The sequence below is a fragment of the Acanthamoeba castellanii genome (genome assembly GCF_000313135.1).
Source record: "Acanthamoeba castellanii str. Neff unplaced genomic scaffold scf7180000084773, whole genome shotgun sequence".
Lineage (NCBI taxonomy): Eukaryota > Discosea > Longamoebia > Acanthamoebidae > Acanthamoeba > Acanthamoeba castellanii.
The window spans coordinates 48,753-74,988 of NW_004457270.1; the positions used below are offsets into that span (position 1 = coordinate 48,753).

The following is a 26,236-nucleotide window of genomic DNA, read 5'->3' on the forward strand; positions in this document are numbered from 1 at the left end:
GTGTTGCAAATCCTCACCAAGGATGACCTTCAGGTTCGTTCGTCACCCCATGTCTTGTAGTCTTTTACGGCCATCATCTAATGATGGCTCTGGCGCCCTACAGGAACTGGGTCTGCCTCTTTCCGTCCGATTGGCAGTGTACAATTATATGCAGCGAGTCCCGGCGACTCCGCGAAGTACGAGCGCAGATTCAAGAGCTTTCTTCCTTTCTTTTTCTGTTCTGCCGACCCTAACTCTCAACTCTCAACCTTCCATTCATGCAGAAGATTCGGTGAAGGCCACGATCAGTCAAAACGACCTCTCCTTTGTGAATAAGTTGGGAGTGGGCGCATTCGGCGACGTGTGGGAGGTACGGTGACCTTTTCTCTCCTCCCGCCTCATACGTTTGTTGCAGCCAAGGCTGATGACTGGGTGCCCACCGATATAGGGACGACTACGAGGAACGACAACGGTCGCCATCAAGTCCGTCCGATCAACCGACAAGACTTCATTCCTGGCCGAAGCGCAGATCATGTCGTACGCTTCCCTCAAACCTCGCTCAACTAAACGCTTCGCTTTGATCTTAATCACCCACACGTTCGAACTCTTGGGTTGCCTTATTGAACCTGCTCAGGAGTCTTCCGGCGACACCCGAACGTGGTTACATTTTTCGGCCTGGCGGAGGGTCCGGGCCAGCTCTTCATCATCACCGAGTTCATGGCCGACGGATCTCTCGACAAGCATCTGATCCGGAACCAGTACGCAGCGCCACCGTCAGTCGCCGCCACGCATTGCACTGACCGGCTCGCTCCGCAAACGTTCACAGAGGTGCGGTCAGCGTGGAGTCGCTGATACAGATGACCAAGGACCTCGCTGCGGGCATGGACCATCTCGCGGAGCACGGCATCATCCACCGCGACCTGGCCGCTCGCAATCTTCTGCTCGAGATCAAGCGATCCGACGTCTACCGCGTCAAGGTGTGCGACTTTGGGCTGTCGCGACTCTCCACCGAAGAGCTCAACCCGCAACAGATGAAGACCATTCCTGTGCGCTGGACGGGTACCGTAGCAACTTCTTCTTCTTCTTCTTTTCCTCATAGCACAGCAACTGACCTTTGATGTGATGGGGCGCAGCCGTTGAAGTGTTCATGGGCAAGCCGTACACGGGCAAATGCGACGTCTGGTCGTTCGGTGTGACGGTGTGGGAGATCTTCAGCTTTGGTGCGCTGCCCTACGCCGGCATGGCGACCCGCGAGGTGGTCGACGCCGTGCTCCAGGGCGTGCGGCTGGCCAAGCCCGACGGCTGTCCTGACGACATCTTCACGCAGATCATTCTGCCCTGCCTCCAGGCGAACCCCGAGGACCGGCCCACCTTCCGCGAGCTCTACCACAAGCTCGAGTCGCTGTTTCCCTCGCAGCAGCGCACCTCCTCCTCGCTCACCACTTCGCCCACCACCTCCAACTTCTCGGCCACGCTCTCCCACTCAAGCAGCTGCGGCGGAAGCGGCGGAATCTCCCTCTCCAGCTCGCCAGCGGCCGCGGTTCCGACGAGCATGGCCATGCAGGTGGCCGAAGAAGTGATGGCGTCGTCGCAGTCCCTGACCGCCCTGGCGCCCTACGCCTCGTCGTCGGGCGTGACCACGCGTTCACCGCCGTCAGTGGAGTCAGCCGAACCCAGCGTTACACCTGTGGCCCCGTCCAAGACTGAGTACGTGTCGCCCCGTCTCGCGGCGCCGTCATCCCCAGAGATGGCGGCGGCCGGGAGTGGCAAGATGACCGCGTTCAGCTCCGCGGCGAATAAAAGGCAGTCCGCGCAAGCTCCTCACCTCGTCCATGCTCGACCTGCACTACTCGGCCTTCGGCTCGCTGAACCCGCGCTCCGCCGCCATCAAAACGCGCTCCTGCGACGAGGGCGCCCTGACCAACGCCCTTGCCTTGCTCCAGCCCACCACTACCTCGACGACCGCGCCCAAGAGGGTCGCCCGCGGACCAACAGCGGAAGCGCCGCGTGCTCGGGCTACAGCAGCATCCCGGAGGGCATGCGCAGCTCGCTCCCGCTGGCCACCCGACGCAGGAAGTCGCCCACTCGCGCGACTTCGGCGGACTCGCGGCTGGGCGAGAAGGTGGAGCGAGTAGATGGGGAGGTCCAGATCGGACGGCGGCGACTGGGCGGTCAAGACTTCGGCGGCGCTGGGCCGACGGATGGGCATCGCCGACATCGACCCCTACCAGCTGCTGCGCCTGAGCGAAAGCGTGGGCGGCTTCACTGAAGAGGAGGAGCCGGAGGCCACCCAAGACCAGCCGCCGCATCCGCAGCGGCAGCAGTCGTTCGACGGCTCCCGCTCGACGCGAAAGGAGAAGACCCTCAACCGGCTCGCCTGGGGCAAGTTTCACAAGGCCTAGCACGCGTGTACCCCCCCCCTCATCCGCAACACGACACAACACGACACACAGCATTATTTATTAAATGTAATCTATTTATTATTTATCAACTCTCTTATGAGTCGGCGCGTGGTCGGCTGGTTTTGCCGCCACCACCCTGCGACGACGACTTCGACCAGCCCCAGGACCACGACCCGCGGCTCTCCATGCCCTGCGCGGGGACCTCCAACGACCCGCCCCAACCCACCTTCTGCCCCTTCGCCTCGACCTTCTTCTCTTTGAAGGCGGGCACAGGGACGGAAAGGGCGTAGTTGAGGCGGAGGCGCGGGTCTTCCTGCTCTTGCTGGGCGAGTCGGGCCATCTTGAGCTGCATGTCGCCCAGCACCAGGTCGAACTCGGGCTCACCGGCATAGTTGTCGTTGTTGGCCTCCAGCTCGTCGCGCTGGGCCTCGAAGGCCTGCTCCTGTGCGCGCATGACGGCGACCACGGACTCCTTGAGCGCCTGCCGCTGCTCTCGCTTCTGCTGGCGCTGCTTCTCGGTGAGGCGGCCGGGCTTCTGCGCTTGTTGTGGCTCTGCTGCGTTGGTTGTGGTGTGCTCGCTCTCAGGGTGGTGGTGCACCACGTCTTGGTGGCGTTCGAGCAAAACCGCCTCCTCCTCCAGTTCCTGGGCCAAGCTGCAATGCTCCTTCTCCGCTACAGCTAAGCTCGTTGCAACTACCGCCAGCAACATCGACATGACCGCAACCCTGACGCCCGAGCACTTCATGTCATTAGACCACCCTGTTCTTAAGAACCCAAGAGACACCAGCACAAAGGAAAGAAGGGAAAAGAAAGGAAACGTTTTGCGCCGAGAAAGGAAGGTCAAGCCTGGTGGGTGGCCGCGTCGATGACGGCGTAGGATTGCTGTTCGTAGACGTAGCTCGGGAAGGCCCGATCGGCAGTGACCCGCCGTTGGCGCAACCGAATCCCCGGCTGGGGGTCGGTGGGTTCGAAGTAGAGCGAATGCACGGCGCCCACGGGCTCGTCGGCCAGGCACTCCCTTACGAAGCCCACCACGTTCATCGTCTCCGTGAGCTCCCTTGACACGTCCATCTGCGCCACATGTGTTGAATTCCTTAGCACGCGCCAGTGCACCATACAAATTCATCAAACTCTGCACAACGTTATGGTGGGGTGTCGGTGCCTTGAACCACTGCAACAGCTCCGAGGGGCTCAGCTCAACAGTGGACTCCACCACCATCTTGTCCCTGGCCGGCTTCAGGCCGAACACCGTCGTGTGCACACCGGCGAGGTAGGCCTGGAACCACTTGTCCTTCATCTCCTTCAAATCCCTACTTCCCCCTGTCAGTGCGGTGTTGGTGCTTTGTCGGTGGTGCGACTCAGGCCGGCGTTTTACCTGGGGTGTTCGAAGCGCTGGTCAATCATGGAGGTCAGCTCGACGAACTCGGGCGCCTTAGGCCAGGCCGAGCGCTGAAAGACCAGCTCACTGCCTGCCAACTTGAGGGGCCGAGCCGCGAGCGACAGCTGGGCCAGCTGCAACTCGAGGAGCTCGTCAGACTCCTGCGGGGCCATGGCAGCGTCGATCTCGCATCGCATGAGGAATCGGATGCCGGCCGTTTCGAATTCCAGTACCGCGCGGTAGGAGTCCGAGCTGGCGCTGGCACGACCATCATCACCGGCGCAGCACAGGTCCTCGAATCGGTACCCGCTGCGCTTGCGCTGCAGCAGCTCGGATTGGCCCTCCTCCGAGAGGTCGAAGCGCAGCATGGCAATGGTGTCGGGCGCCACCTTCTCCAGGTCGATCCTCCATCGGCTCCTGTCCCCACAGGCCCACCTGAAGATCTTGCGCAGGTTGTTGCGGTCCGTCACCACCTGGCACGCCGACAGCTGAACGCACCGATGGATGTGAGTTGTGCCGTGTGTGCCGTGTGTGCCGTGTGCCGTGTGCGTGAGGAGACGCACCGAGAACGTCGGGTCGAGAGCGCAACAGGCCACCACGATGGGCTCCATGGCGGTGGCCATGCCTCGGGCCGTCTCCCACGATAAGGGGTCGTGAGCGCCGCCGTCATCGGCGGCCAGGCTCAGTGGAGTCTCCGGTTTGGAAAAGGTGCTCTGCAACAAACAAACAAAACATCAGCACCCGCCGGGGGCATGTGTGCGTGCGCGTGAACTGTTACCAGATGGCCAGGGATGGCGTAGGGTTCATCGGGATCGGCCATGTTCCAGCTGTACGACGCCACCACCTTGGGCGAATGGCTGCTGGTGGGCAGCGAGACCGCACCACGAACAGGCTCGTAGACCGGTCCTGGGGTCGTACCCTACATTCAGTACATAGAGTCAGTTGCCTTGTGTGTGGCATGTGTGGGTGGTGGTACGTACCTCCTCGGCGTGGGCTTGGGCTTTGGCCAGGTCTTCCCGCTGGAGCCGTCTGACGACCTGCTCGAACTGGGCTTTGCCGGCAGAGACGACCTGAGGTCGGCGGCCGGTGAAGGTGGCCACCCCCGTGTCCTGCACCATGTCGACGTAGCACCCGGGCACCCGGAACTCACGCACCGCACTCAGCAGGGCAAAGTAGAGGTGGGGAGGAAACGTGGCTGTCGCTGTCGTGTTCATTGTGTTGTTGTGTTGTGTTGTGTTGTGTTGGCGTATCATCGGCTGTAGGCTTCACGGTTAGTGCCAATGTTGTCCTGGACAAGTCGACACAAAAGTAGTTTGTGACCCACTAGGTTGGCCAATCGCTGTTGGCTTGCTTTAGTGCATCTCGTCGACATCGAACAGCTCCTCTTCTTCTTCGTCCATGCCGGCGCCACCGTCACCTTCACCTCCTTCTTCTTCCTTCTCTTCGTCGTCGTCCTGTACCTTTTGCTTGCCCTTCCGGCTCTTCTTCTTCTTCAGGTCCTTGATGGCCTTCTTGGTCTCGAGGAACTTGACCAGGTCGTCCGGCGTGAACAGGCCCAGCCGGCTTGTGACGCTCTCCACCGTGTCCACCACCGGCCCGCCACCGTTCAGGTCATCGTCCAGGCCATCGTCGTCGCCACCGTCGTCGTCCTCCTGCTCCTCTTCGCCCTCGCCCAGCATGGCCATGCCCATCGTCTCCTTGCCCTTCCGCCGCATCTTGCGGACCAGCTTGAGGTACTTCTTGCGGTCCTTCTGCGTCTGCGGGTTGATCTTGTCCTCGTCCTCGAACAGCTTGCGCTGCTGGATGAGCGTCGCGTTGTTGCCGTTGGCGTCGTAGGCCTGCTCCTCCTCGAGCATGCCGTCGCCCGCGGCAGCAGGGCGGCGGCCAACGCGTGCTCGTCGCCGCGCACGAGGTATCGCGTTTGCTGGGCGGTCGACTTGTCGTCGTCGTCGTCATCGTCGTCCTGACCCATGTCCTCCATCTCGGTGCCCAGGTGCCGCATGAGATTAGTGTCGACAGTCGACGAAAAGACGCTGGTGCCCATCGACATGAAGCGCCCGCTGTCCGTGTCCGCCAGACCAGAGAGCACTGCAGACACGAGAAACATCGTTAATGTGTGTCGTGCGTGTCGTGCGTGTCGTGCGTGTCGTGCGTGTCGTGCGTGTCGTGCGTGTCGTGCGTGTCGTGCGTGTCGTGCGTGTCGTGCGTGTCGTGCGTGTCGTGCGTGTCGTGCGTGTCGTGCGTGTCGTGCGTGTCGTGCGTGTCGTGTTTACCTGAAGAATCCTCGTTGACGAAGATATTGTCGAGCTTGATCTCCTCCGAGAACTGAGAGACGACCTGCGCCGACACGTGGATGCCCTTCCTCTCCTTCGGGGGCTCCGTGTAGAACGCGATCTTGCCCGAATTCCAGTCCTGCAGCACCGTGCGCGCCGCGGCCTCGTACTCGGGCACGCCACCCTGCATGCCACCCGGCGACATCACTCAGCAAGTGACTCCCACGCAGCCAAACAACGCCACCACGGCGTCGTGGGTGGTGGGTGGTGGGTGGTGGGTGGGTGGTGGTGGTCGTGACAGCAGGGTAGTAGTACCTTGCCGAGCTTGCCGCGCTTGTGGGCGATGTGGCACAGGAACTCCCGCGTGTCGTGGTAGATCGGGATCTTGTACAGCTCCATCAGCTTCTCCCTCCGGCATCGACTGAGGATCAGGTCGACTGGCGTAACCACGAAAGCGTAAGATGAAGAAAAGAAGAAGAAATACGACGAGAAATGAAAGTGTGAGAGTGGGGTACCGGGCTTGACGGTGTCGGTGATCTGCTCGACCTTGATGCAGTTGCGGAGCACGAGGTCGGACTCAGACGAGCTCTCGGAGAAGACGATACCGGGGCAATCCAGCAGCTTGACGTGCTTGTCGATGTGCACCTCCTGCATGGCGCGCGTGTAGCCGGGGGTGGCGCCCACGCCCACGGCGCGCTCTCGCTTCAAGCTGTTGATCAAACTGCTCTTGCCGACGTTCGGGTAGCCTATGGTACAATCATTCACCGCCATATAAATATATATTTATATACAAACAAATATATAAACATGTAAATAAATAAATACTTATACAACTGTCAATATTGTGAGAAATTGAGAAATTGAAAGTGCTGCACGTACCGATGATGCCGACGGTGATGGAGGTCTTCATGTTGAGCGAGCGCGAGTAGTTCTTGAGGAGCTGGATGAGCGCGTCGGCTCCGAGACACTCGCTGGTCTCCATGTTGGAGGTGGAGGACGCGGACTGGAGGGACACGGTCGACTGGGCGATCTTGCCCTTCTTCTGGGTCGAGCACTTGAAGGCCAGCGTGGGGAAGTCGTTTCGCAGGTACTTGAGCCACTTCTCCACATTCTCCTTCGGCACCAGATCTAGGACATAACCACACACACGACACACGCGACACACGCGACACGACACGCGACACACGGTGACACTCAAGTGAGAATGCCAGTGATTGATTGGCCTATGGAGTACAATGATGTGCGCGTACCGATCTTGTTGAGGATGAGAATGATCTTCTTGTTGGGGTCCTGGGTGATGATCATCTGCTCCACGTCGAGACACCGGCAGCCCAACGGATCTCGGGCGTCGAGCACCTCCAAGATGACGTCGGCGGCCTTGACCACCTTCTTGAACTCCCTGAAGAAGGCCTTCTTGGAGCCTGCGAGGCACCGACCACGAACGTAACGTTCAGCCCAGCGGACCAGTCACCACCCACTACACGGGCATGCGCGTGAGGAGGCCTTCGTACTGTCGGTCATGGTCTGGAGGGACTCCACGCCCCTGCCCTCCTCCTTCTGGAAGAACGATCGCTCGCGGTCCATGGCGTTCTTGACCAGTTCGTGCATCGACATCTGCTTGCGCTGCTCCTCCAGCACACGCTCCCTATCCTTCTTCTGAGATATCATCACACATTGCGCAACGCACACGCACACGCACACGCACACGCACACGCACCTCTATGTTAGTGGTGGCTTGGCGGGGCTGTAAGGGGATACGAGTGGGTACCTGGCGATCGCGCTGGCGTTCGCTCTTTTCGGCGATGCGCTCGAGGCGCGCGGTGAAGGTCTGCTTGAAGCGATCCAAGTTGGGCAGGCCCGGATCCTTCTTCAGCTCTGCGTAGATTGAAAATAAAATAAATAAATTTACTCGTGATAACAAAATAATTAATATAACAACATTATAATTAAATACAATTAAAAAGGGCAGAAGGGTGGCCTCCACCCAGCGGGTGTGAGGGTAACAATAAAATGAAAAGGAACTTTCATGGTGCGCACCCTTTCGCTTGGTGGGATCCTTCTTGCCCTCCTTGCTCTGCACCTTCTGCTTCTCCTTGGTCGCCTTGTAGTTCTTGTTCTTGCTGCGCAGCTGCTCCCGCTTGCTCACATGTTGTTCTGTATTACGTGCACGAAAACCATCACAAACGGACATGTCAAATCTCGCATTTCCAATTTTGATGTTTTTGGCGATTGCAAATTGCTGTAAATTGCAATCAACAAAACGTTCGGAGGAACACGTACTGTTGCGTCCCATCTTGATTCTTGCCCAGCACTAGGACACGATTCCTCTCCGGATGCACACGATCGGCCGAATCTCTCGCGTTGAACGAAACAGCAACACCGGAAATAACAGAGAACAAGGAAAGCCAGCAGAAAACAAGGAAATGTTTCCAAGAAAATATTTGGGAAATTGCTACATTGCAAGGCTGCCCGAGTATGTACAGCGCAGCTCTTCCAAGCTTCTTGTTCTTCTTCTTCATGGCGACGGTTGTCACCTATCTACAGTCGTGAACTCCACTCACGCCTTGCTCGACGCGTCACACGAAGAGAATGCGATGCGGGTTGGCGGCGCTGCGGCGCCTGAGCACGAACTCATCCGCCTCATCCGCCAGCGCCGCGGCGCCAGGCGACGTCGGCTTGGGCGCCGTGGGCAGGCTGGGCGGTACCATGGCCAACACGGCGTCGTCGCAGACGTAGGCCGGCGGGTGGAAGTTGTGGCGCTTGCGGATGCTGGAGCGGCACACAGGGCACGACGGCAGCGCATCGACGCACTCGCGGCAGTAGCAGTGGCCGCAGGGCACCAGGAGCACGTTGAGGCCGCGCTCCTCGCAGATGATGCACAGGCCCTGCTCGACCTTGACGCGCTTCCGCTTGAGCCGCTCGTGCGCGTGCCGCGTGTGCTTGAGCTCCCGCCGCAGCCTGGCGATCTCCTCGGCCTGCACCGCCACCACGGCCTCGAGCGTGGCCGCTCCGCCGACGTCGCACCACGCGCCGTCGTCTCGGTCAGGGGATTCCTGCGACACTACTTCAACTTCATCGCCATCGACGCCGTGGTCGTCGCACTCCTCGGCGGTGGAGAGCGTCTTCAAGCGCTTGGCGAGGTGCTTGCTGGCCTTGCTGCTCATCAGCTTGGGCTTCTTGCTCTTCTTCCTGGTGCCCAGGCCAGATCTCTCTTCTTCGCGCTTGAGGCGATTGACCGAGGAGACCAGCAAGAAGGCGCCCTGCTTTCGCTTGGCAGCTCGGCGCAGGGAGAGGTGCGCTACGCACTGCTCACCATGCCCGGCACCACCTCCCAGAGGACAGCACGAACCGCACAGTCGCTTGGCGCACGCCTTCGAACCGAAGCGCCTGCTGCACCTCTTGCACAGCTGATGGCCGCTGCTGGACTTGCCCATCTTCTTCTGCTTCTTGCTCGTATCCTTGCTCAGCGCCTTCTTGCTGCTTGTTCGTGCCATCTTCGAGAACGCAAGGGAGGGTTGGCTTCTTCTTATGCTTCTTGCCTTGGTGATGTAATAAAAGATGTGGATGGGGGGGGGGCTTTTGCGGGTTGGATCCTAAAACAATAAAGATTGTTGAGCTGTGTGCAGTACCGTTTCAAACCTTTGAGTAGAAGTTACAGCACCGTGTGGGCGGCCTGGTGGTTGTTGGTGAAGTGGTTGGTGGTTGTTCTACTTGTGTGCTGCTACAAGAAGACGAAAATGAGGACCACCCCACAACGGCAGGCGGAAGAAATTTGCAGGACACGGAAACGGAAGCAGCGTGGCGAGATTTCTGTCTGGCCACGTCAGCAACCAACGGTCACATGCGGAAGGGACCCGAGGCCGACGACTGCGACCTGGTCTCTATGGTCTAGCCATTCATTGGTAGCCGCTAGATATGAAGTTGAATATTTATTTATAATATTAACAAGAAGGACCGCGATAGCGCCTAAAGAAGACAAACAACATGATGGACGGCAGAGAGGAGGCTAGGGTTCCTTGTCCATGAACAAGAGGGCTGGGCGGTCTCCCTTGTGCTCCATCTGTTGCACCTGCTGCGTGAGGGCGCATACCGAGCAGAGGCAGCTCACCAGCGCGTCGGATATACACGAGCCCTCTATAGCAAAGTGAGTGTCAGAAACAGTTGACGAAGTTGAAGAAGCGAACATGCGCGAAGACTGGTACCTATCCCATAGCGATCGCGGATTTGGGTTCGCACTGGATCATAGACAAGAGAAGAGCAGCATGAGACCATTGCAGCATACTTCACACTTACTCGAAAGCGAGGTGGGTACCGAGCGTGGCGCAGCAGAGCGGACAGCACGTAACCGGCACGCAGTCCTGTGCGATGTTGCAACCTGTTCGTCCCTCCAGCGTCGCCTTCTGTGTTGCGATCACGCACACTCCACAAGCCCACGATACCAGAACTGGGTGCCAGGTCAATACGAATATTATTTTATTTTAAAGAACAAATAAAAAATAAAAATAAAAATAAAATACAAATAAAATAAAATAAAAGCGTATTTTGTAAGTGCCCAGACGAAAGCAGATCGTACAAGCGTCGAGATGGGTGTCGAGGCAGTCAAATAGGCCCACAGCCCAGTGGCTTTCATCGTCGTAGTCATTGAGATAGGCGCCAGCTTTCTTCTTGCCCAGGCGTATATCCATCTTCGTTTCTCTACAAAGAGTGAATCAAACGCCAGAGCTGGTTCCCCCAGGCACAATCTTCATGGGATGGGGAGCAGAGGCACAAGCGACGAAAACCAACCGTAAAACACTTTTCTTTTTCATTTATTCTTTCTTTTTGGATTGATAATCTCATCCATTTGTAGTACAACACAAATCGACGACACAATCGCAATGCTACCGACGGCGCCGGTGTTGATGTTGCGCGGGACGAGGTGGAGCGTGAACGACCCCTACAACCCGGCCAACGACGTGCACTTCTTCGGTAGGCGGGTGACCATCGGCGAGCGCAATCTCGACCCCAGCTCCATTGTCACGCACGAGGCCAAGACCGCACTCTCTGTGTGGGATGCCGTACGTCCCCTTCACCAGCGTTCCCCTGTGCAGCGGTGGTGGCCGCTAGCGGCTGCACGCTCACTATTCACCAATGCTGGTGGGGTCTGGCCAACCAGTCGATCGCGCTGGCCAAGTACCTCGAGGTGGCGCCGGATCTGCGGGCGGACGAGTGGCCGGCCAAGCGCGTGATCGAGGTGGGCGCAGGCTGCGGCCTTGTGGGAATAGCGCTCGGCCTCCAGGGTACGCACGCACCCCTTGCGTTTGCAGGGTCGCTACTGTCGTCAATGCTGTGAGCTGTGAATGCTAAGAGGCGAAAGCGCAGGTGCCAGCGTGACGATCACCGATCTAGGCGAAGTGCTGCCCAGCATCCAAATGAACGTCGATGCCAACAAGACCGAAGGCCACGAACTGGATGTCAAGGTAGCTTTTCTTCCTACACCCTTGCAGTGACCACCTTCGCTGAACTCACTGTCAGGTGGCCGAGCTGCGGTGGGGCGAAGATATTGGCATTGTGGTACGAGATGGGCCATTTGACCTCATCGTGGCGTCGGACGTGATATGGCTCGACCACCTGCTCCAGCCGCTGGTCGACACCTTCACCCGCCTAGTGACATATCAGCGCAACTCGGGCGACGGCCACCACACGAGCGTAGACGACAGCCAACGTCGACGAAGAGAGATCATACTCGCCCACGAGACGCGATCGCTGCAGGTCGAGCAGAAGTTCTTCCGGCTGATGGCCGACGCCGGCTTCGTCGTGCAGCAGGTCAGCTATGACGACATGCACCCGTCCTACCGAGCCAAGGACATCGCGATCTATCGGATTCGATTGGCTCATCACGAGGGCACCACGGTGCTCAGCGACTAATGATGTGTGGCCCAAGCAGCAACTAATGATGCTTCAGATTTTACTTCACAGCACGACTTGCATCAAGTTGATGTGCAGCAGCTCGCCGGGGTCGTCGAATACTCGCCACAGCGTCTTCCCTTCGAGCGCCGCCACGCCCAGCTCGGCCCACCGTCTGTCGTCGCCGTCGGCTGTACTACTACTACTCGTCGTTTCGCTCTCGGTTCGCCGGTGGAGCAGCTTGGCCATCTTGTCCCGCTTCCTCGTCGTCGTAGTGCTACTGCCAAGGTGCTGATCGTCCCTCGCTCGCCACCGCTCTCGCAGCCCCAGGCCGGTGATGCTGCCCGCGGAGCCCTGCCCGTGGTGCGCACCCGCCAGCAGGCCCGACAGCCGGTCGCGCTTGCGCACGTGCGGGGCCGCCGTCGGGCTACTGCTCCCGGAGGGCCGCACGCGCTTGACCTTGCTGGCCAGGGTGCGCAGGCGCTCCTCGACGGTCGCGCGCAGGACGGTCTCGTCGGTCGCCGCCTCCACCTCCCGCTGCCTCTGCTTGCGGATCTCGGGCACCCGGCGGATGAAGATGGCCTTGACCTGCTCCGGGTAGCGCTTGGCCAGCTCCACGTAGATCTGCGTGGCACCACCATCATCACCATCACTATCATGACCATCGTCATCGCCACCGCGCATCAACGGATGTGGCGCACCTCGGGGTCCTGTTCGGAGGTGTCGCCGACGCAGATGAACTTGCGCCGGGGAAAGCGCTGGAGCAGGCTCTCGATGTGCGCCGTCTTGACCTGCAGACGGGACGGACCCTCCATGCCCAGCATCTCTGCGCGCGCCGACCGACACCGATCTCGATCAGCACTTCACTCTGACGAAAACATCGGCCGACTCCGTACGTACCTCGCACCCGGAAGGAGAGCAAGTGGAAGCTGCCCTTGGGAAAGCCCTTGTTGGCGAGGAATGCGCTCAAGGGCTGCCACAGCTGACACGGCGTACCGCTTACGTAGTGGAACCGAGCCTGCAGCGTGCTCTCCCACACCTGCGATTGGATTGCGCGCGTGAGAGCCACACGGCACGGCACACGACAAAGAAGCGTAAACCTGGTAGAGCTCGGCCATGCCGTGCACGTCTTCGAACTCCTTGAGAAAGGTGCTCTTGAAGTAGTGGGACAGCTTGCCCACGACGCTGATGCGCAGCGTGTCATCGACATCCGAGATAACCGACACGCCCTCCTCCTCGAGCAGCATCGCCTGACCCTCGGCTTCGCTTTCCTGCACGACCAGCCACACCACAAGGTGAGCGGCCGTCGTCGGTGGTCGTCGGTGGTGAGGGTGCGCACCCGGTCCTCCACACAGCCCTCCTCGGGCGAGAAAACCTGTGCGCGCACGCCGAAGCGGATCCACAGCGGTGTCCCGGCCGGGTCGGTAGGAGAGATCCCGCCATGGGCGTGGCGCGCCAGCGGATAGCCCAGGGCCTGCAGCACGCCCACCGGTACCCGCAGCTCGCCACTGAAGTGCCCACTACTGTCCGCCGGTATCGCCAGCGGCCACTCTTTTTTTTTTGTTAATGGAAAGAGGTGAATATGTAAATCGCAATTTTCTTATTTTATGACATAATCAGGAAAATAGAACTGCAGTGGTGGGGTGGGTACCGGGTACGGAGTGGAGTGGCACGGACTGGAGGGTGTGGCTGGGGTCGCATGGCAGGAGCCGCGCCACGATACGGCGGCTGCGGTTCGTGCTAGGCAGCAGGCTGGGGAAGAAGGGGTGCAGGCGGGCCTGCAGCCGCTGGCGGTCCTCCATGCCAAAGGTCGAGGCCAGGAAAAGCGACACGGCGCGGCTCTGCAGGTCCTTGAAGCGGCTCCGGCTCACCACTTGGCCCACGACCGGCAGCACCACTACGTCTTCAGATTCTGCCGTCTCTGGCGTGGTTGATGGTGGGCCGGTCCACCACATGAGGCCTTCTCGCTTAGCGATGGGTGGGTAGACCTGCACGATGGAGGCCTCTTCCTCGAGGGCTACTGGGCGATGATGTTGCATGTTGCGAGGACTCCCTTCCATCGTTTTGTTTGAGTGGAGTGGTGCTAATTGAGTACGCTGGGCCTCAGTGAACTCTTTTGTTGAATTCTGCAGGCACTCACAGAAGAGGGTCATCAGATCAGACGGTGCCGGAAGCCGTACGCACATGCCCCGGGGACTGCACCGCGGACCAAACGAGATTCCAGCCTTGTCATCAAGCCACCTTAATCAGTTCGGAGCTGCTTCACTCCCTTGCTATGGGAGAAATCCTGGAAACCCTTCAGGAAAACAAATGCCAGGCAGAAAGACAGTCCTCTAATATTTAGAATAGGGGAGGCGCAGAGCGGTTACTACCGGACAAACAGCTGCTAGAATGGAAGCCTCACCAGGTGCCCATCCTTCCGTTGCTGACATTTTGTAATTTTATGATAGGTTTTTGATTTATTGGTTTATTATTAATCCTGGTTAGTTGCCAAGTCCGAGCTATGGGTCGACGTTGAGCGCGTTGCCGCTTCTGCCCCACAGTGGTATGCTCCATCCCTCAAGGTCAGGCGTGTCACTCCGAGGCCTGCCCTCCCTGTGCGCTGACAATCGTCACTCTGCCCGACAGGCCGGATATGGAGGCGTTGCTGCGGAAAGTCGCCACGCTGCGCGCCAAGGGAAACGCAATGCTGCCGGTCAACGCCGCAACGGCGACCATCGCTTTCGGTCGGGCCGCCCAGGCCTTGTGCTCGCTCCGCTCCATGCTACTGTCGTTGTCGTTGTCCGATGATGACGATCGAGACAAGGCTGTGGCGCGGTTGAACGACGAGGTGGCCGAGCTCGTGCTGCTGGCCAAGAGCCGGTTCCTTACCTTCTCGAAGAAGTCTGCGTTCATCTTGTTTGCGAAGGACTCACACACGGCGAGCCGGGACCACTTCTTCCACGACGACGGGCTGCTCAAGTGGGACGCCTTCGTCGCGCCACTCGTGCACATGGACCAAGGTGAGCACCGATCGTTGCAGCTGCAGCACTACATACACGCCAACACGGTTCAGGCCTGACGTTTGACTCCATTAATAACGATTTTTTTCACTTCCGGCCACTCAACGCAGAGTTCGAGGACCGATTGCGGGAGGTGACCGGCGACGAGAAGGACTTCGAACCCTCGCCCCACGCCAGCACCCACGCCGAGATGGTAACTAAACACTCGTTTGTCCGCGCTTTACATGGCTCCAAGCCACCATGAATGTGATGCCTGATTGCTTGGCGCGGCGTTCTTCCAGGTGTCGTATGCGCACACGGCCATACACATTCGGCGGGCTGCCGAGGCCATCCACGCACAGCTGGTGAGTTCACACTCGTTGCTCCTTCATCGCTCGAGTAAATGAAGCGCTTGGCGCTGATGATGAGCGCTCGCTCTTCTTCTTCGACAGGGCCATTCGACGATAGACGAGTTCCTTGCGCGGTACTGTGACGAAGAACAATACCACTGGTTGATTCCTAAGAATCAGGTAAGGTGGTTTGATTGACCGGGTGTTTGGCGACTCACAGCCCTGCTAACATGTCATATTCGTTTTTTTCCTTCACATGGCAGCTGCTGTCGTTCATGGAGGCTCATCACAACGGCGATACTCTGATTGCGTTCATGGAAATGGTTCGCTTCTTGCAAGCACCACCGCCGCTCCTCCCCGTTTCACCGCTTTCTGCTTACATTTCAGAGTCACAATCTGTGCTTAGGTTTCGTTGATGGATCGCCGTATGCGAGATCTGCTGTACTTCAACAACGACGTGCCTCGCTCGCTTCCTCGCAAGTTCCAAGATATTCTCAAGATGCCCACCTTCGAGTACGTACAATCGCGTGTGTCTGTGTCCGGCGTGATCTGCAAACGCACGAATTCGTGTCAGCTAATCGTCGCCGCGTCCAGGAACCTATGGGGCAGCACGATCTCGGTGGTTCTCAACGTCTTGTTGGGAACTCAAGACGGGCTGAACCTACGCAACCTGCTGTGGCACGGCTTTGCCACCAAGGTTTTTCGTCCCAAATCGATCACTTGCAGAATGTTGAGCGCGTGCTTACTCTTTTCTTTGCCGACCTGCAGGCCCAATTCGACCGTGCCTATTTCACATTCCTGTGCCTGGCCGTCTTCAGTTTGCCCCCGCCACCGGCGCCACTTCGGTACGCGACTGCGACAGACTTGGGTCGACTGCGCAGATGTGAATGCGAAGAGCTCACCCATAATCCGTCACTCGATTGATAGGAAGGAGATGATGGGAGAGCCGCGGCCACTAACCGACTTCCACCGCTTCGTTCACAATCTCGACTTTGGTCTCGGGACCAGGGCTTTTCCGGGTACCAACCAACCAGCCAACCAACACCTTCTTGCTCATTGGGTTGAACGTGATTTACTGACGCTGTGCGATGGTGGAATGCAGATGTGTTGAGCCCAGAGCAAATCAACGAGGTGAACGAAGTGATCACGGACAACTTCCTCATCGTCGCCGGCCAGGAGGAGCTCTGGTCCGATGCCTTCCGTTACTTTGCCCAAGGCCACAACTACAGGTATCGCCTTGAGGTGAACCTCACATGGAATTGGAGAGTGGTCTGCCGGCAGCTCATCTCCCCTATCGTGTGACGTTGTACCTATCGCAGAGCGCTCTTGGTCTTGCTGCCACTGATGGAGCATTCCATGCGCAAACTGTGCCTCTACCTGAACGACTGCCCAATGAAAAGGGGCTGCAAGTTGGACAAGATCCTCCGCCCCACCATGGACAACGGTAAATCACACCCATCTGGCGCATCACCGCAACACACACACAACAACAACAACAACAACGCATCACGCTCGACACAGCACCTCATCGCCTAAATTACACGTGATATTGGGTGCTTCAGGTCCGAACCTGTTCTACACGGCATGGAGCAGGCCGATGATGCATGCCTTGTATGATCTCTTCCAGTGGGGCGAATGTACGCCCTTTTCACACATTTTTATAACTCCGATATGTGAGGACTTACAACATTTTCCCATGTGCGCCACCCGGCCAGGCGGCGGTGGTCTGCGGCACTACCTGGCCCACGGCTCCACGCAGGGCAACGAGCTCATCCCGCGGGACTTTGCCGATCGCTGCATCGCCGTGGCCATCGCTCTGTGCCTGCCCTTCCGACCTACCTCACCCTCCATTCCCGGTACATTCAACTAACAACAACAACGACCTTGTAGCTGCGAATGAATGAATAACAGGCATTCCTTCCCAGCAGAATCGGGGCTGCTGCACCGCATCTGGCAGTTCATTGCGGTCGACTACCGGCCGTGCTTCCACCCCAAGGCCCTCCTGCAGAAGGACCTTGCGGCAGCCATCGAGCTCTGGCACGACGCGTCCAAGCAGATCGCGCAAGAGCAACAGCAAGCGAGGACGCAAGAAGAAGACGCGGAACAGGAGGAAGACGCAAGCACGCTAGCTTGCCGCGCGTCTCTCGAGTCCCTGGAGCAGCTGATCGCACGGGTGCGAGGCGGCGGCAGCGAAAGCGACGAACGCGCGGAGCCCTTCTTCTACGACTTTGAGCCCTTCTGCACGTCCAAGGAGCAGAGGCGGGTCGACCGATTGCGACGCGTCGTCACCCGATCGAGAAACTTCATTCGTGCCGTACGTCTTGCCACCACCGCCGCCTCCCTTAATGATCGTGGCCGATTGCTAAACGGGATTGCTTTGCAGGTCCGCGACCTGGCTGACGCCTCGCTCCCCAAGAAGGCGCCGACGCAGATGCTGATGCTCTCGGTACGGCCCCTGTTCATGGGCCTGCTGCATCTCGTCCTCGTCTCCGTGCAACGGCTGTGGCGAGTGGGCGCCGAGGGCGAAGACGAGGTCACCGCCGCCACTGCCGTGGCAAATGGCGGGAAGGAGGGTAAGACGAGCCCCGGAGGCGGCGGAAGCAAGAACAAGGCGGTGAACGACTACTTCACGGACCTGTGGAACCTACTGGACAAGCTACGAGTGCTGCAGGAGCGCAACGACTGGCAGCGGATCGCGGACTTCCTCTTGTTCGTCAGCCGGAGCGCCACCTCCGCCTCCAAGTCCACCAACACCGCGCCTGTCATTCCGCCATCGCTGGCCAGCGTCATGACTGCGCGCGAGGGCAAGCTCTACGCCGGTCTCCTGCCCCGACTGGTCGCTCACCTCCAATGAGCGTGACATGTTCGTGTGTACATCACCTTGTTGGACATACACTTGGACAACATACATGGTTGTCGTCATATTGTTGGGGTGAAGCACTTCTTCACAGTTTATTGTCAGATCAGATCAGATCCAATACATTAGGGCTCGAAAGCGGCGGCGACCAGGCGGGCGTCGTGGTTGAACTCGAACATGTACGACAGCTTGCCGTCCACAAAGCGCATGCGGTGCACGAGCTCGAGGGCGAATGATTTGCCGGTGGAAGGGACAGTGGCCTCGCAGCTGACGAAGGCTACCACTTCGTCGCCGTCGACGAAGTAGCGAGTCGGCTCGAAGCGGGTGAACGCGAGGGTGAGCTTCTCCCTCATCCAGGTCAGCATCTCCTGCTTCCCGTGGAGGTACCCGCCGTAGGGGGCTCCCGTACAGAGGTACCACTCGGTGTCGTCCGTAACGCGGGCCGCCATTCCGTCGAAGTCTCCAGCGCTGAACAGCACGTAGAGCTCCTTCGCAGCATCAAGGTTGGTGGTCATCTTGTCTCCTCTCTCTTAACACCAGCTCAGTCTGCTATCATAGAAAAGGACAACGCTCCAGTTGGTGGTGGCCCAAAAGGGTGTGTTGCTCCTAAAAGGAAAGCATGAAATTCAGAAAGAAAATATTTTCCTCGACGGATAAAAAACTTTCGCTCTCCATTTCTTCGTTCTTGGCGGTAAGATTGAGCGGCCCGCCACTCTGGCCCATCGCCCGAGATCCGGTTGTGAATACACCAAGCAAGCATCTGGTGATTTTGGATTCAAAAGGTCACACAGCCAAACAAAATGGAGGAAACGGTGTCTACAGAGATCTCTGTCGAGAGCGGCGGATCGAGCGCCTACTACGATCCGTCGTGGCGCCTCATGGTCAAACAGTACCGCCAACGCCTCAGGTACGTACACCCCCCCTTCTCTTCTTCTTGACCTTCCTTTCGTCTTCGCTCTTTTTTCGTCAGTATTTGCGTGACTAATATTTATTTTATTTTATTATATTTCTGGTTGACAGGTGGCGCCAGCTGTTGACCCTGCCCCACGCCATACTGGGGCTCTCCTATTTTTGTATATTTTTATTTTATCTGTACATTTTCTATGGCCTCATTTCCCAGTTTGGGCACTACGCCGACCCGATCCGAGACCTTGGTATCTATCACATCACTCACTCATTCTCTTCCTTTGCTCTTTCTTTCTTTCGAAGCTGACTGTATGCACGCCACCAGGCCTGGTCATGCCGATCTCGTTGGTGGTGTTTGCGGCGGTGCATTCGCTCTACGTGCTGGGCTGGCGGATGGCGCTCGTGTTCGTGGTGCTCTCCCTCGTCATCACATGGGTCAGCGAGGAGATTGGTTCGTTTAGAATACATCTTCATAATTTTAGCTTTCCGCTGATTGCGCGCTAACAACAGTCAATCAAATTGTGGACACTCATCGTGGTGGCAATGGTGCGCAGGTGTGGCATCGGGATACGTGCCCTATGGCGCGTACTCCTACACCGATCTCTCGTCGCCCTGCATCAGTTACGTGCCCGTCGATGTGCCGTTCTCGTGGTACATGATGCTCTATCCATGCTTCAGTACGTGCTCCCCCGCACAACACGCTTTTGACGCAACCGCCGGCGTCACGCGTAGAGGTTGCCTTTTTCACCATGGTGTTACACCGCACTCGCGCACACCATCGATTGCTCATCTGCGACTCGCTGTGTGTGTGTGTGTGTTGTTCACAGGCATCGCGGACATGATACTCAACGGCCATGGGCACATGTCCCAGCAGCGGAGCTCACCGCCCAAAATCGTTCTCCTGGCCCTGCTCACGTCCTGGCTGATGGTTTCATGGGACCTGGTCGGTGCGTTACACACAACACACAATGTCGCATATGCTGTTTGTGTTGCAATTCGACTGAAGGCCGATGATTGCACAGCCGACCCGCTGGGTGCCACCGGGGCGAGTTTGTGGGTGTACAAGAACTACCCGGGGCTCTTCTACGGCGTACCATTCCTCAACTTCGTCGGCTGGGGCTGCATCTCTTTCCTCGTAACCGTGCTCTACCTCATCGTCGAGAAGTTCATCGGCACCAAGCCACTCATCGGTACTCTCGTCATCATCGTCGTCGTGTGCGGTCTGTGACTCATCACACACACACGCACACACACACGACACACACACACGACACACACACACGACACACGACACACACCGCACACAGGCAACGGGCATAGGAACCCGCACCTCAACGTGCGCAAGTTCCTGCCGCTCAAGGTCGTGTTCCTGCCGCTCCTGGTCTACGTGGGGATGATGCTCCTCTACGTGGTCACCGCGCGGCCGGACGAGCTCAAGATCCTGGCCTTCTTCGTGATGGGCTTCCCGACCGTCGTCGCCGTCTTCCGGCTGTGCCACGTCCGCATCCAAGTCCGCTCCCTCAACGCCGACTACCACCTCGTCTTTGAGGAGTGACAATCTCCTCCCGCGACAGCGACAACACCCGTTCGCTGACATTCTCATCCACACCTGCGACACGACACGACACGCACGACACACGCGACACGCACGACACGACACGCGTGGTGCTGCGCACGTGTTGGAAACGGGAAAGGAAAAGAACGGCCAATTAGCAAAAAGAAATAAAATAAAATAATACATAACTGAACAGAAGAAGCGGAAGTGCGGTGGCCCACCGAAGCCGAGAAGGGGAGACCATGGAGGCCGAGGCACTGGCGACCAAGTCCTCGGTGCCGTACGTGCACCTGGTCGACGACGAGGGAGATGCAGGAGACGACCGACAAAATCTCCTGAATCGCCCCCATGCCGATCACGAACGCCAATTTAAGGAATTGGAGAAGCGGCAACAGGAGCTCTACATGCCCGGCTGGCGCGGGCACCTCCAGTACTACTCCCTTCCCCCCTCGGCAACTTCTCTGATTATTATTATTTTATTATTATTTTATTATTATTAATCATCCTCTTCCGCGTGTAGCCGGTCGCGTGGGCGGTTGCGGGTCATACTGGACTCGCTGCCGTGGCAGGCCGTCATCATCTTCATCATCCTGATCGACGCAGTCTTCGCCATCATTGACATTACCGTAGACAGTACCGTTTTCACACTCCCCACACTGTGCTTTCTTCTTCTCCAAAACTGACGTGTGCGCACGCATGTTGCGTTCTTCTTCATCATCGTCGTCGTCATCGTCATCAATGCAAATCAGATGCCGCTGCGCGGTACACTGCATTGGGTTTCTCGTGCTTCGTCATCCTCGTCTTGCTCATCGAGGCGCTCGTTCGACTCTACGCCTGGGGAATCAAATCCTATTTCAGCGGTACTCACCGCACACACCGCACACCGCACACATCGCACACACTGCACACGTCGCACACATCGCACACGCGCATTGTGTGAAGAAACAAATGATGAAGCCCGATGGCTTGCAACGATTATCTGAAACGCGATCTGATGGCCATCCAGATTGGCTGAACTGGTTGGACATTCTCATCATCATCGTCTCCATTGTCATCCTCATCGTGTTCTGGACTTCGGGCGGCTCATTCAGCGTCTATGGCCGCGTCATCACCGCGTGTACGTACCAAAGTCCTGTGTGCTTGGCGTGCAGCAGGTCACAGTGCACAGTGCACAGTGCACACAGCAGAGGAAGCCTGACGGGCGTGCGATTGATTTGTTAACGTTTTCAACGGTGGACGGTCGACACACACGCAGTGATTCGTCTGTCGCGTGTGCTGATCAACCTCTGGAAGCAGCGGAAGCGGCTGCAGGTGGCCGCTCGCCATATCGTGGGCGAGAACAAGCAGCGCTTCCAAGAGGACGGCTTCGATCTCGATTTGGCCTACATCACTCGTACGTGTGAGCGCTTTCGCTTTTTCTTTCGGTTTCGCTTTCTCTAATCGGACTCATTATTATTATTATTATTAATTATTACTTATTATTTTTAATCCAACCAAAGCGCGCGTGATCGTGATGAGTGTGCCCGCCATCAAGCTCGAGGCACTCTACCGAAACAACATCGACGACGTCGCACGCTTTTTCAAGGTCCGAGGGCTTGCCTGATGGTGGAATTGCGGTCCGCACTCACTGCGCACCACTAACCAAGCGTTCACTATCATTATTTTCTTTACAGAAACGTCACCGCAATCACTTCAAGATCTTCAACATCTGCGAGGAGAGGGACTACAGCGCCCACTACCACAAGTTCGACCACCAGGTCATCCGGTACCAACTCCCTCGAACAAGTTACTATTATTCAATCATTTATTAACATTTCTGTTTATTCATTATTAAAATTATAAATCCTAACAAATAATAACCACTGGTGCTGCTTTCATGTGTTCAAGGTACCCCGTGGCCGACCACAACGTGCCCACGCTGGGCCTAATGCTGGCCTTCTGCGAGTACACCGAGCAGTGGATGCACCAGCACCAGGAGAACGTCATCTCCGTACACTGCCGCGGAGGTGCTGCTCTGTTCTGCTCTACTGGTGTGCCCTGCGTTCATTGTCTCACTCACACCACACGACACCCGGTCTTTTCCCCGCGCGCGCGCGCACGCAGGCAAGGGCAGGTCGGGCACGATGATCTGCGCGTGGCTGCTCTATTCGGGCCTGTGCCCGACGGCCGAGGACGCGCTCCACCTGTTCGGCTCCAAGAGGACCGATTGGTCCAAGGGAAGCAAGTTTCAGGGCGTGGAGACCCAGTCGCAGTGCCGATACATCGGCTATTTTGAATGGTGCGTCACCGCACACACCGCACACACACTGCATCGACACCGCACACACCGCACACACCGCACACACCGCACACACAATGAGGTTCTGATGTGTTGTTGTAGGGTGATCAAGAACAACAAGACGCTGCCCTCGCATGTGCCCAGGGTGTCGCTGACCAAGATCGTCGTCGAGGTCTCGCCCTCGCTCCAGGCGCTGGCCCGCAAGTACGGCTGGCGGAAGAAGGTCAACGCCTCCACCGCCTCGATGCGCTCCTTCTACGACTCCAACGCCTCGTCGTCCGCCTACGACTCGAGCAGCGACGGCTACTCCATGACCGAGTTCTCGTCCCGCTCGTCGTCGGGCTCGTCGTCGGGCTCGTCGGGCCGGGGCATCGCGTCGTGGCTGAAGAGGCGGAAGAGGGCGGCCAAGGGCGGGCTCGAGGGCGACGACGGCGAGGACTCCGACAGCGGCGAGGAGTCGCTCAAGCCCGTGTCCGACGGCGAGAGCAGAGACCTGGAATGGGGGCGCCTCGAAAATGCTGTACGCGTGTTGTGTGTGTCGCGTGTTGTATGTCGCGTGTGTCGTGTGTGTCGTGTGTGTCGTGTGCGCCGTGTGTGTCGTGTGAACCGAAGCTCATTGTGGTGGACGGACAACAGGGCGAGGAGGCCAAGTGGCGCTTCCGAGTCACCCACACCGACGGCGAGAAGCTCGCGCAGCCCATGATCCTCTACCCGTCGTGGATCAACGAAGAGTTTATGATCTTCGAACGGTACCCGACCTTCACAACAACAACCAACAACCAACAACCAGCAACAACAACGTAATACTTACTACCAACCAACCAAAAGGGAACTTGAGGCGGTGAGCGGGTCGGAGAGGCTCGAGGGCCGGGAGAAGGAGGTCATCCTGCGCGGCGACACGCGGCTGGAGCTGCTGGGCCAGGACGAGCGCGAGCGCAAGGAGCGCATCTTCCTCTACTTCTGGATCCACACATCGTTCATGACCGACAGCTCCAGCGCGAGCCGCGCCACCACGCCCCGGAGCAGCGGCACCAAGAAGGTCGCGACCACAACCAGCAGCACAGAGCTAAGACAAGACGAAGGCGACGAAGAAGCAGAAGAAGACAGCGAGTTGGTGCCGATGAGTGGCGGGAGCGACGACAGCAGCGCGACGACAGAGAACGAGAAGAAGACGGACGACCAGCTGGTGATGGCGCTGGACAAGAACGACGTGGACCGCGGGAGGTACAAGGGCTGCCCGTTCAAGAAGGCGGACAAAGTCTTCGTGCGACTCCACTACAACTACGACAACTAGCCTGGGCAGTGCGCAGCAGATCATCATGTGAACGGTCTTTGTATGTGTGTGTGTGTGTTTAAATACTTTGTTTTTTATATCTATATATGGTACATGTGCGTTCAGTGGTCAGGGGAAGTAGTGGAAGACATGATCATAGAGGATGTCTCCGAGAAGCCACCGGCCGCCGTCGACCAGCAGAAGGCGCTGGCCCACGGTCAGGCCAAACGACAGGCACGTCATTACCACGCGGTACCACGGACCAAACCACTCCAGCGGACCTGTTCGAACCACAGTCAGGGATTGTGCGTCGTGTGCGGTCGTGTGTGAGAGAGAGAAGAGAGAGAAGAGAGAGGGTACCTGGTGGAGGCGCCATCATGTAGTTGAGATTGGTGCACGCGAAGAGGTTCACGACCTCCAGCACGAAGAAGTGATAGAGGACCTGCAAGTTGAACGACACCTGCACATCGTCATCGTCGTCGTCGTTGTCAGCGATGATGAGCCCACAGTGGTGCTATTCAACACAACACAACACAGTTGCTGGTACTCAGGTAGGTCGGTCGGTACGTACGACGAGGTTCTCCCACGACCAGTGGTAGAGGTCGTACTGGCGCGTGAAGAGGAGGTAGAAGGGGATGAGAATGATGAGCGCGTGCTGGAAGAAGTAGTTGAACAAGTCCCGGAAGTGCTTGTAGTCGCGCAGGTCGGGCTGCAGGATCGCGATCAGCGGGTTCCACACCCAGTAGAGCATGAGGTTGAACACGATCGTCATGTCTATGAACGACCCGTGCGGCGCGAACAGCACCAACAGCTCCACCGTCGTGATGACGTGGCACGGCTGCAACGACACATCCAAAGCCACACGCGATGCACCGCACACGACACGACACACACGTGAGACCTCACTCTATACCTTTGGCTGGTGAGCTCGTGTTCGAGAGAGATTAACGCACTTGAAGGAGGAAGATGAGGCTCTTGGTCATCCACTTGTAGAAGATGGTGTAGAGGAAGGAAAGGCTCAGCAGGCCCGCCAGGACGTACATGATGATCGTGCCCGTGGGCTCCGCCGGGGTCTTTTCCGGCGCTGCATTTATTATTAGTACACTAAAGAAATATATGTTTTTTTATTATTATTTATTACATATATATATATTTATTACATATATATATATTTATTACATATATATATAATTCATATATAATTCATTTATAATAAATAGAACAGAAAAAAGCCGACGGTACCGTGTGCGACGAGGTTGATGCCAAAGTAGACGAGGAGGCCGGCAAAGGTGAGGTTGAAGAGGAGGAACTCGAGGACGTGCTGCTCGGCGCTGATGTACCAGTACCCGGCCAGGGAGCCGCCCGATGGGTTTGTGTGCCGTATGCGGGGGTTGAGCCACCGCAGCAGCCGGCCCAGCGGGCGCAGGGGCGGACACCACCGAGCCAGCCGCCCGTGGCCGGCCTCGTGGGCCACGGCAGATGATGGAGGCAGATGCATCATCTTCTCCGCCATGAGGTAGAGGTCGTCATCCATTGAAGAGGCAGATGAAGGCAGGAGCAAGCCTGCATCATCTCTGTCAATCTGGAGATTGGGAATTTGTGTGGGGAAGGCGGGGCTGCTGATGGTGGTGGGCGAGGAGGTGATGGCTTGGTTGTGGTGCTGGAGCGAGATGACGGAGTGGTGGCTGGTGACCCGTTGGTACTCGTGATCGTCGGCTGCAGTTGTAGAGGAACGAAACTCCTCGAGCTCATCTCGTTCGTAGCCCGCCGAGGAAGAGAGGGGGGATGAGGTGAACGGGTTGGTCGCCATTTCGTCCCTAAATCGAGTAATCTCTGCCGCGGAGGTGGAGAGATTCAACGATTTGGATTTGGGGTGGCTCCAGGTGCTCTCTGCACTTGTGGTTGGTGTTGTGCTGTTGCCTCTGCGGCTGATCCGCCTCTTCTTGCTATGCTGCACGCTGCAGGTCACCACGCGCCGGACTCACCCGCAGCGGCCAGTCGACTACTCACAGTTGCGCTGTTGTGGTTGCTTGCTCGTTCCTTTCTTTCTTCTTCGCCGCACTACCCAGAATGTTCGCGGCTGCCAGGCAACCTGCGTGACGTGGCATCGATCGGCCT

At 57.8% G+C, this 26,236-nt stretch overlaps 13 protein-coding genes across 13 annotated transcripts; 5 read left to right on the forward strand and 8 right to left on the reverse strand.

Moving 5' to 3' along the window:
- Window positions 1–148: 148 nt before the first annotated feature.
- Window positions 149–1,779, forward strand: ACA1_273750 (protein kinase domain containing protein; the record flags this gene model as incomplete). The annotated part of the gene is made up of 7 exons (XM_004333828.1): window positions 149–176; window positions 264–349; window positions 428–590; window positions 614–737; window positions 806–1,038; window positions 1,113–1,686; window positions 1,725–1,779. The coding sequence occupies 7 exons, from the start codon at window positions 149–151 to the stop codon at window positions 1,777–1,779; spliced, it is 1,263 nt and encodes a 420-aa protein (XP_004333876.1).
- A 696-nt stretch (window positions 1,780–2,475) lies between these two features.
- ACA1_273760 (uncharacterized protein) lies at window positions 2,476–3,678 on the reverse strand (the record flags this gene model as incomplete). Its single annotated transcript, XM_004333829.1, has 3 exons — window positions 2,476–3,120; window positions 3,252–3,474; window positions 3,554–3,678. The coding sequence occupies 3 exons, from the start codon at window positions 3,676–3,678 to the stop codon at window positions 2,476–2,478; spliced, it is 993 nt and encodes a 330-aa protein (XP_004333877.1).
- A 74-nt stretch (window positions 3,679–3,752) lies between these two features.
- Window positions 3,753–5,012, reverse strand: ACA1_273770 (uncharacterized protein; the record flags this gene model as incomplete). Its single annotated transcript, XM_004333830.1, has 4 exons — window positions 3,753–4,247; window positions 4,323–4,472; window positions 4,538–4,678; window positions 4,740–5,012. 4 exons carry the CDS (start codon window positions 5,010–5,012, stop codon window positions 3,753–3,755), a joined length of 1,059 nt encoding a protein of 352 aa, XP_004333878.1.
- A 99-nt stretch (window positions 5,013–5,111) lies between these two features.
- ACA1_273780 (GTPase of unknown function subfamily protein) lies at window positions 5,112–8,325 on the reverse strand (the record flags this gene model as incomplete). Its single annotated transcript, XM_004333831.1, has 11 exons — window positions 5,112–5,597; window positions 5,669–5,847; window positions 6,033–6,216; window positions 6,348–6,469; window positions 6,548–6,778; window positions 6,912–7,160; window positions 7,283–7,453; window positions 7,544–7,688; window positions 7,801–7,907; window positions 8,070–8,186; window positions 8,313–8,325. The coding sequence occupies 11 exons, from the start codon at window positions 8,323–8,325 to the stop codon at window positions 5,112–5,114; spliced, it is 2,004 nt and encodes a 667-aa protein (XP_004333879.1).
- Window positions 8,326–8,608: 283 nt separating this feature from the next.
- Window positions 8,609–9,526, reverse strand: ACA1_273790 (uncharacterized protein; the record flags this gene model as incomplete). The annotated part of the gene is made up of 1 exon (XM_004333832.1): window positions 8,609–9,526. The coding sequence occupies one exon, from the start codon at window positions 9,524–9,526 to the stop codon at window positions 8,609–8,611; it is 918 nt and encodes a 305-aa protein (XP_004333880.1).
- A 512-nt stretch (window positions 9,527–10,038) lies between these two features.
- On the reverse strand, window positions 10,039–10,717 carry ACA1_273800 (Hypothetical protein; the record flags this gene model as incomplete). The annotated part of the gene is made up of 4 exons (XM_004333833.1): window positions 10,039–10,166; window positions 10,235–10,267; window positions 10,345–10,476; window positions 10,606–10,717. The coding sequence occupies 4 exons, from the start codon at window positions 10,715–10,717 to the stop codon at window positions 10,039–10,041; spliced, it is 405 nt and encodes a 134-aa protein (XP_004333881.1).
- A 192-nt stretch (window positions 10,718–10,909) lies between these two features.
- Window positions 10,910–11,939, forward strand: ACA1_273810 (DNA ligaselike, putative; the record flags this gene model as incomplete). Its single annotated transcript, XM_004333834.1, has 4 exons — window positions 10,910–11,093; window positions 11,123–11,311; window positions 11,394–11,491; window positions 11,547–11,939. 4 exons carry the CDS (start codon window positions 10,910–10,912, stop codon window positions 11,937–11,939), a joined length of 864 nt encoding a protein of 287 aa, XP_004333882.1.
- A 45-nt stretch (window positions 11,940–11,984) lies between these two features.
- On the reverse strand, window positions 11,985–13,978 carry ACA1_273820 (uncharacterized protein; the record flags this gene model as incomplete). The annotated part of the gene is made up of 7 exons (XM_004333835.1): window positions 11,985–12,272; window positions 12,327–12,542; window positions 12,620–12,744; window positions 12,819–12,957; window positions 13,019–13,189; window positions 13,294–13,392; window positions 13,577–13,978. The coding sequence occupies 7 exons, from the start codon at window positions 13,976–13,978 to the stop codon at window positions 11,985–11,987; spliced, it is 1,440 nt and encodes a 479-aa protein (XP_004333883.1).
- A 575-nt stretch (window positions 13,979–14,553) lies between these two features.
- On the forward strand, window positions 14,554–18,103 carry ACA1_273830 (uncharacterized protein; the record flags this gene model as incomplete). Its single annotated transcript, XM_004333836.1, has 14 exons — window positions 14,554–14,920; window positions 15,031–15,113; window positions 15,202–15,264; window positions 15,352–15,429; window positions 15,513–15,572; window positions 15,656–15,762; window positions 15,844–15,946; window positions 16,018–16,094; window positions 16,177–16,268; window positions 16,352–16,478; window positions 16,569–16,693; window positions 16,965–17,105; window positions 17,178–17,563; window positions 17,633–18,103. The coding sequence occupies 14 exons, from the start codon at window positions 14,554–14,556 to the stop codon at window positions 18,101–18,103; spliced, it is 2,280 nt and encodes a 759-aa protein (XP_004333884.1).
- Window positions 18,104–18,231: 128 nt separating this feature from the next.
- On the reverse strand, window positions 18,232–18,621 carry ACA1_273840 (uncharacterized protein; the record flags this gene model as incomplete). Its single annotated transcript, XM_004333837.1, has 1 exon — window positions 18,232–18,621. The coding sequence occupies one exon, from the start codon at window positions 18,619–18,621 to the stop codon at window positions 18,232–18,234; it is 390 nt and encodes a 129-aa protein (XP_004333885.1).
- Window positions 18,622–18,906: 285 nt separating this feature from the next.
- Window positions 18,907–20,567, forward strand: ACA1_273850 (uncharacterized protein; the record flags this gene model as incomplete). Its single annotated transcript, XM_004333838.1, has 7 exons — window positions 18,907–19,013; window positions 19,127–19,260; window positions 19,338–19,463; window positions 19,567–19,689; window positions 19,840–19,959; window positions 20,035–20,202; window positions 20,320–20,567. The coding sequence occupies 7 exons, from the start codon at window positions 18,907–18,909 to the stop codon at window positions 20,565–20,567; spliced, it is 1,026 nt and encodes a 341-aa protein (XP_004333886.1).
- Window positions 20,568–20,809: 242 nt separating this feature from the next.
- Window positions 20,810–24,139, forward strand: ACA1_273860 (phosphatase TPTE gamma isoformphosphatase TPTE gamma isoform, putative; the record flags this gene model as incomplete). Its single annotated transcript, XM_004333839.1, has 12 exons — window positions 20,810–20,847; window positions 21,088–21,200; window positions 21,317–21,427; window positions 21,574–21,684; window positions 21,823–21,960; window positions 22,067–22,152; window positions 22,241–22,332; window positions 22,455–22,597; window positions 22,671–22,845; window positions 22,948–23,365; window positions 23,458–23,594; window positions 23,674–24,139. The coding sequence occupies 12 exons, from the start codon at window positions 20,810–20,812 to the stop codon at window positions 24,137–24,139; spliced, it is 2,028 nt and encodes a 675-aa protein (XP_004333887.1).
- Window positions 24,140–24,247: 108 nt separating this feature from the next.
- ACA1_273870 (uncharacterized protein) lies at window positions 24,248–25,928 on the reverse strand (the record flags this gene model as incomplete). The annotated part of the gene is made up of 5 exons (XM_004333840.1): window positions 24,248–24,399; window positions 24,479–24,632; window positions 24,690–24,956; window positions 25,072–25,202; window positions 25,361–25,928. The coding sequence occupies 5 exons, from the start codon at window positions 25,926–25,928 to the stop codon at window positions 24,248–24,250; spliced, it is 1,272 nt and encodes a 423-aa protein (XP_004333888.1).
- Between the last annotated feature and the right edge of the window lie 308 nt (window positions 25,929–26,236).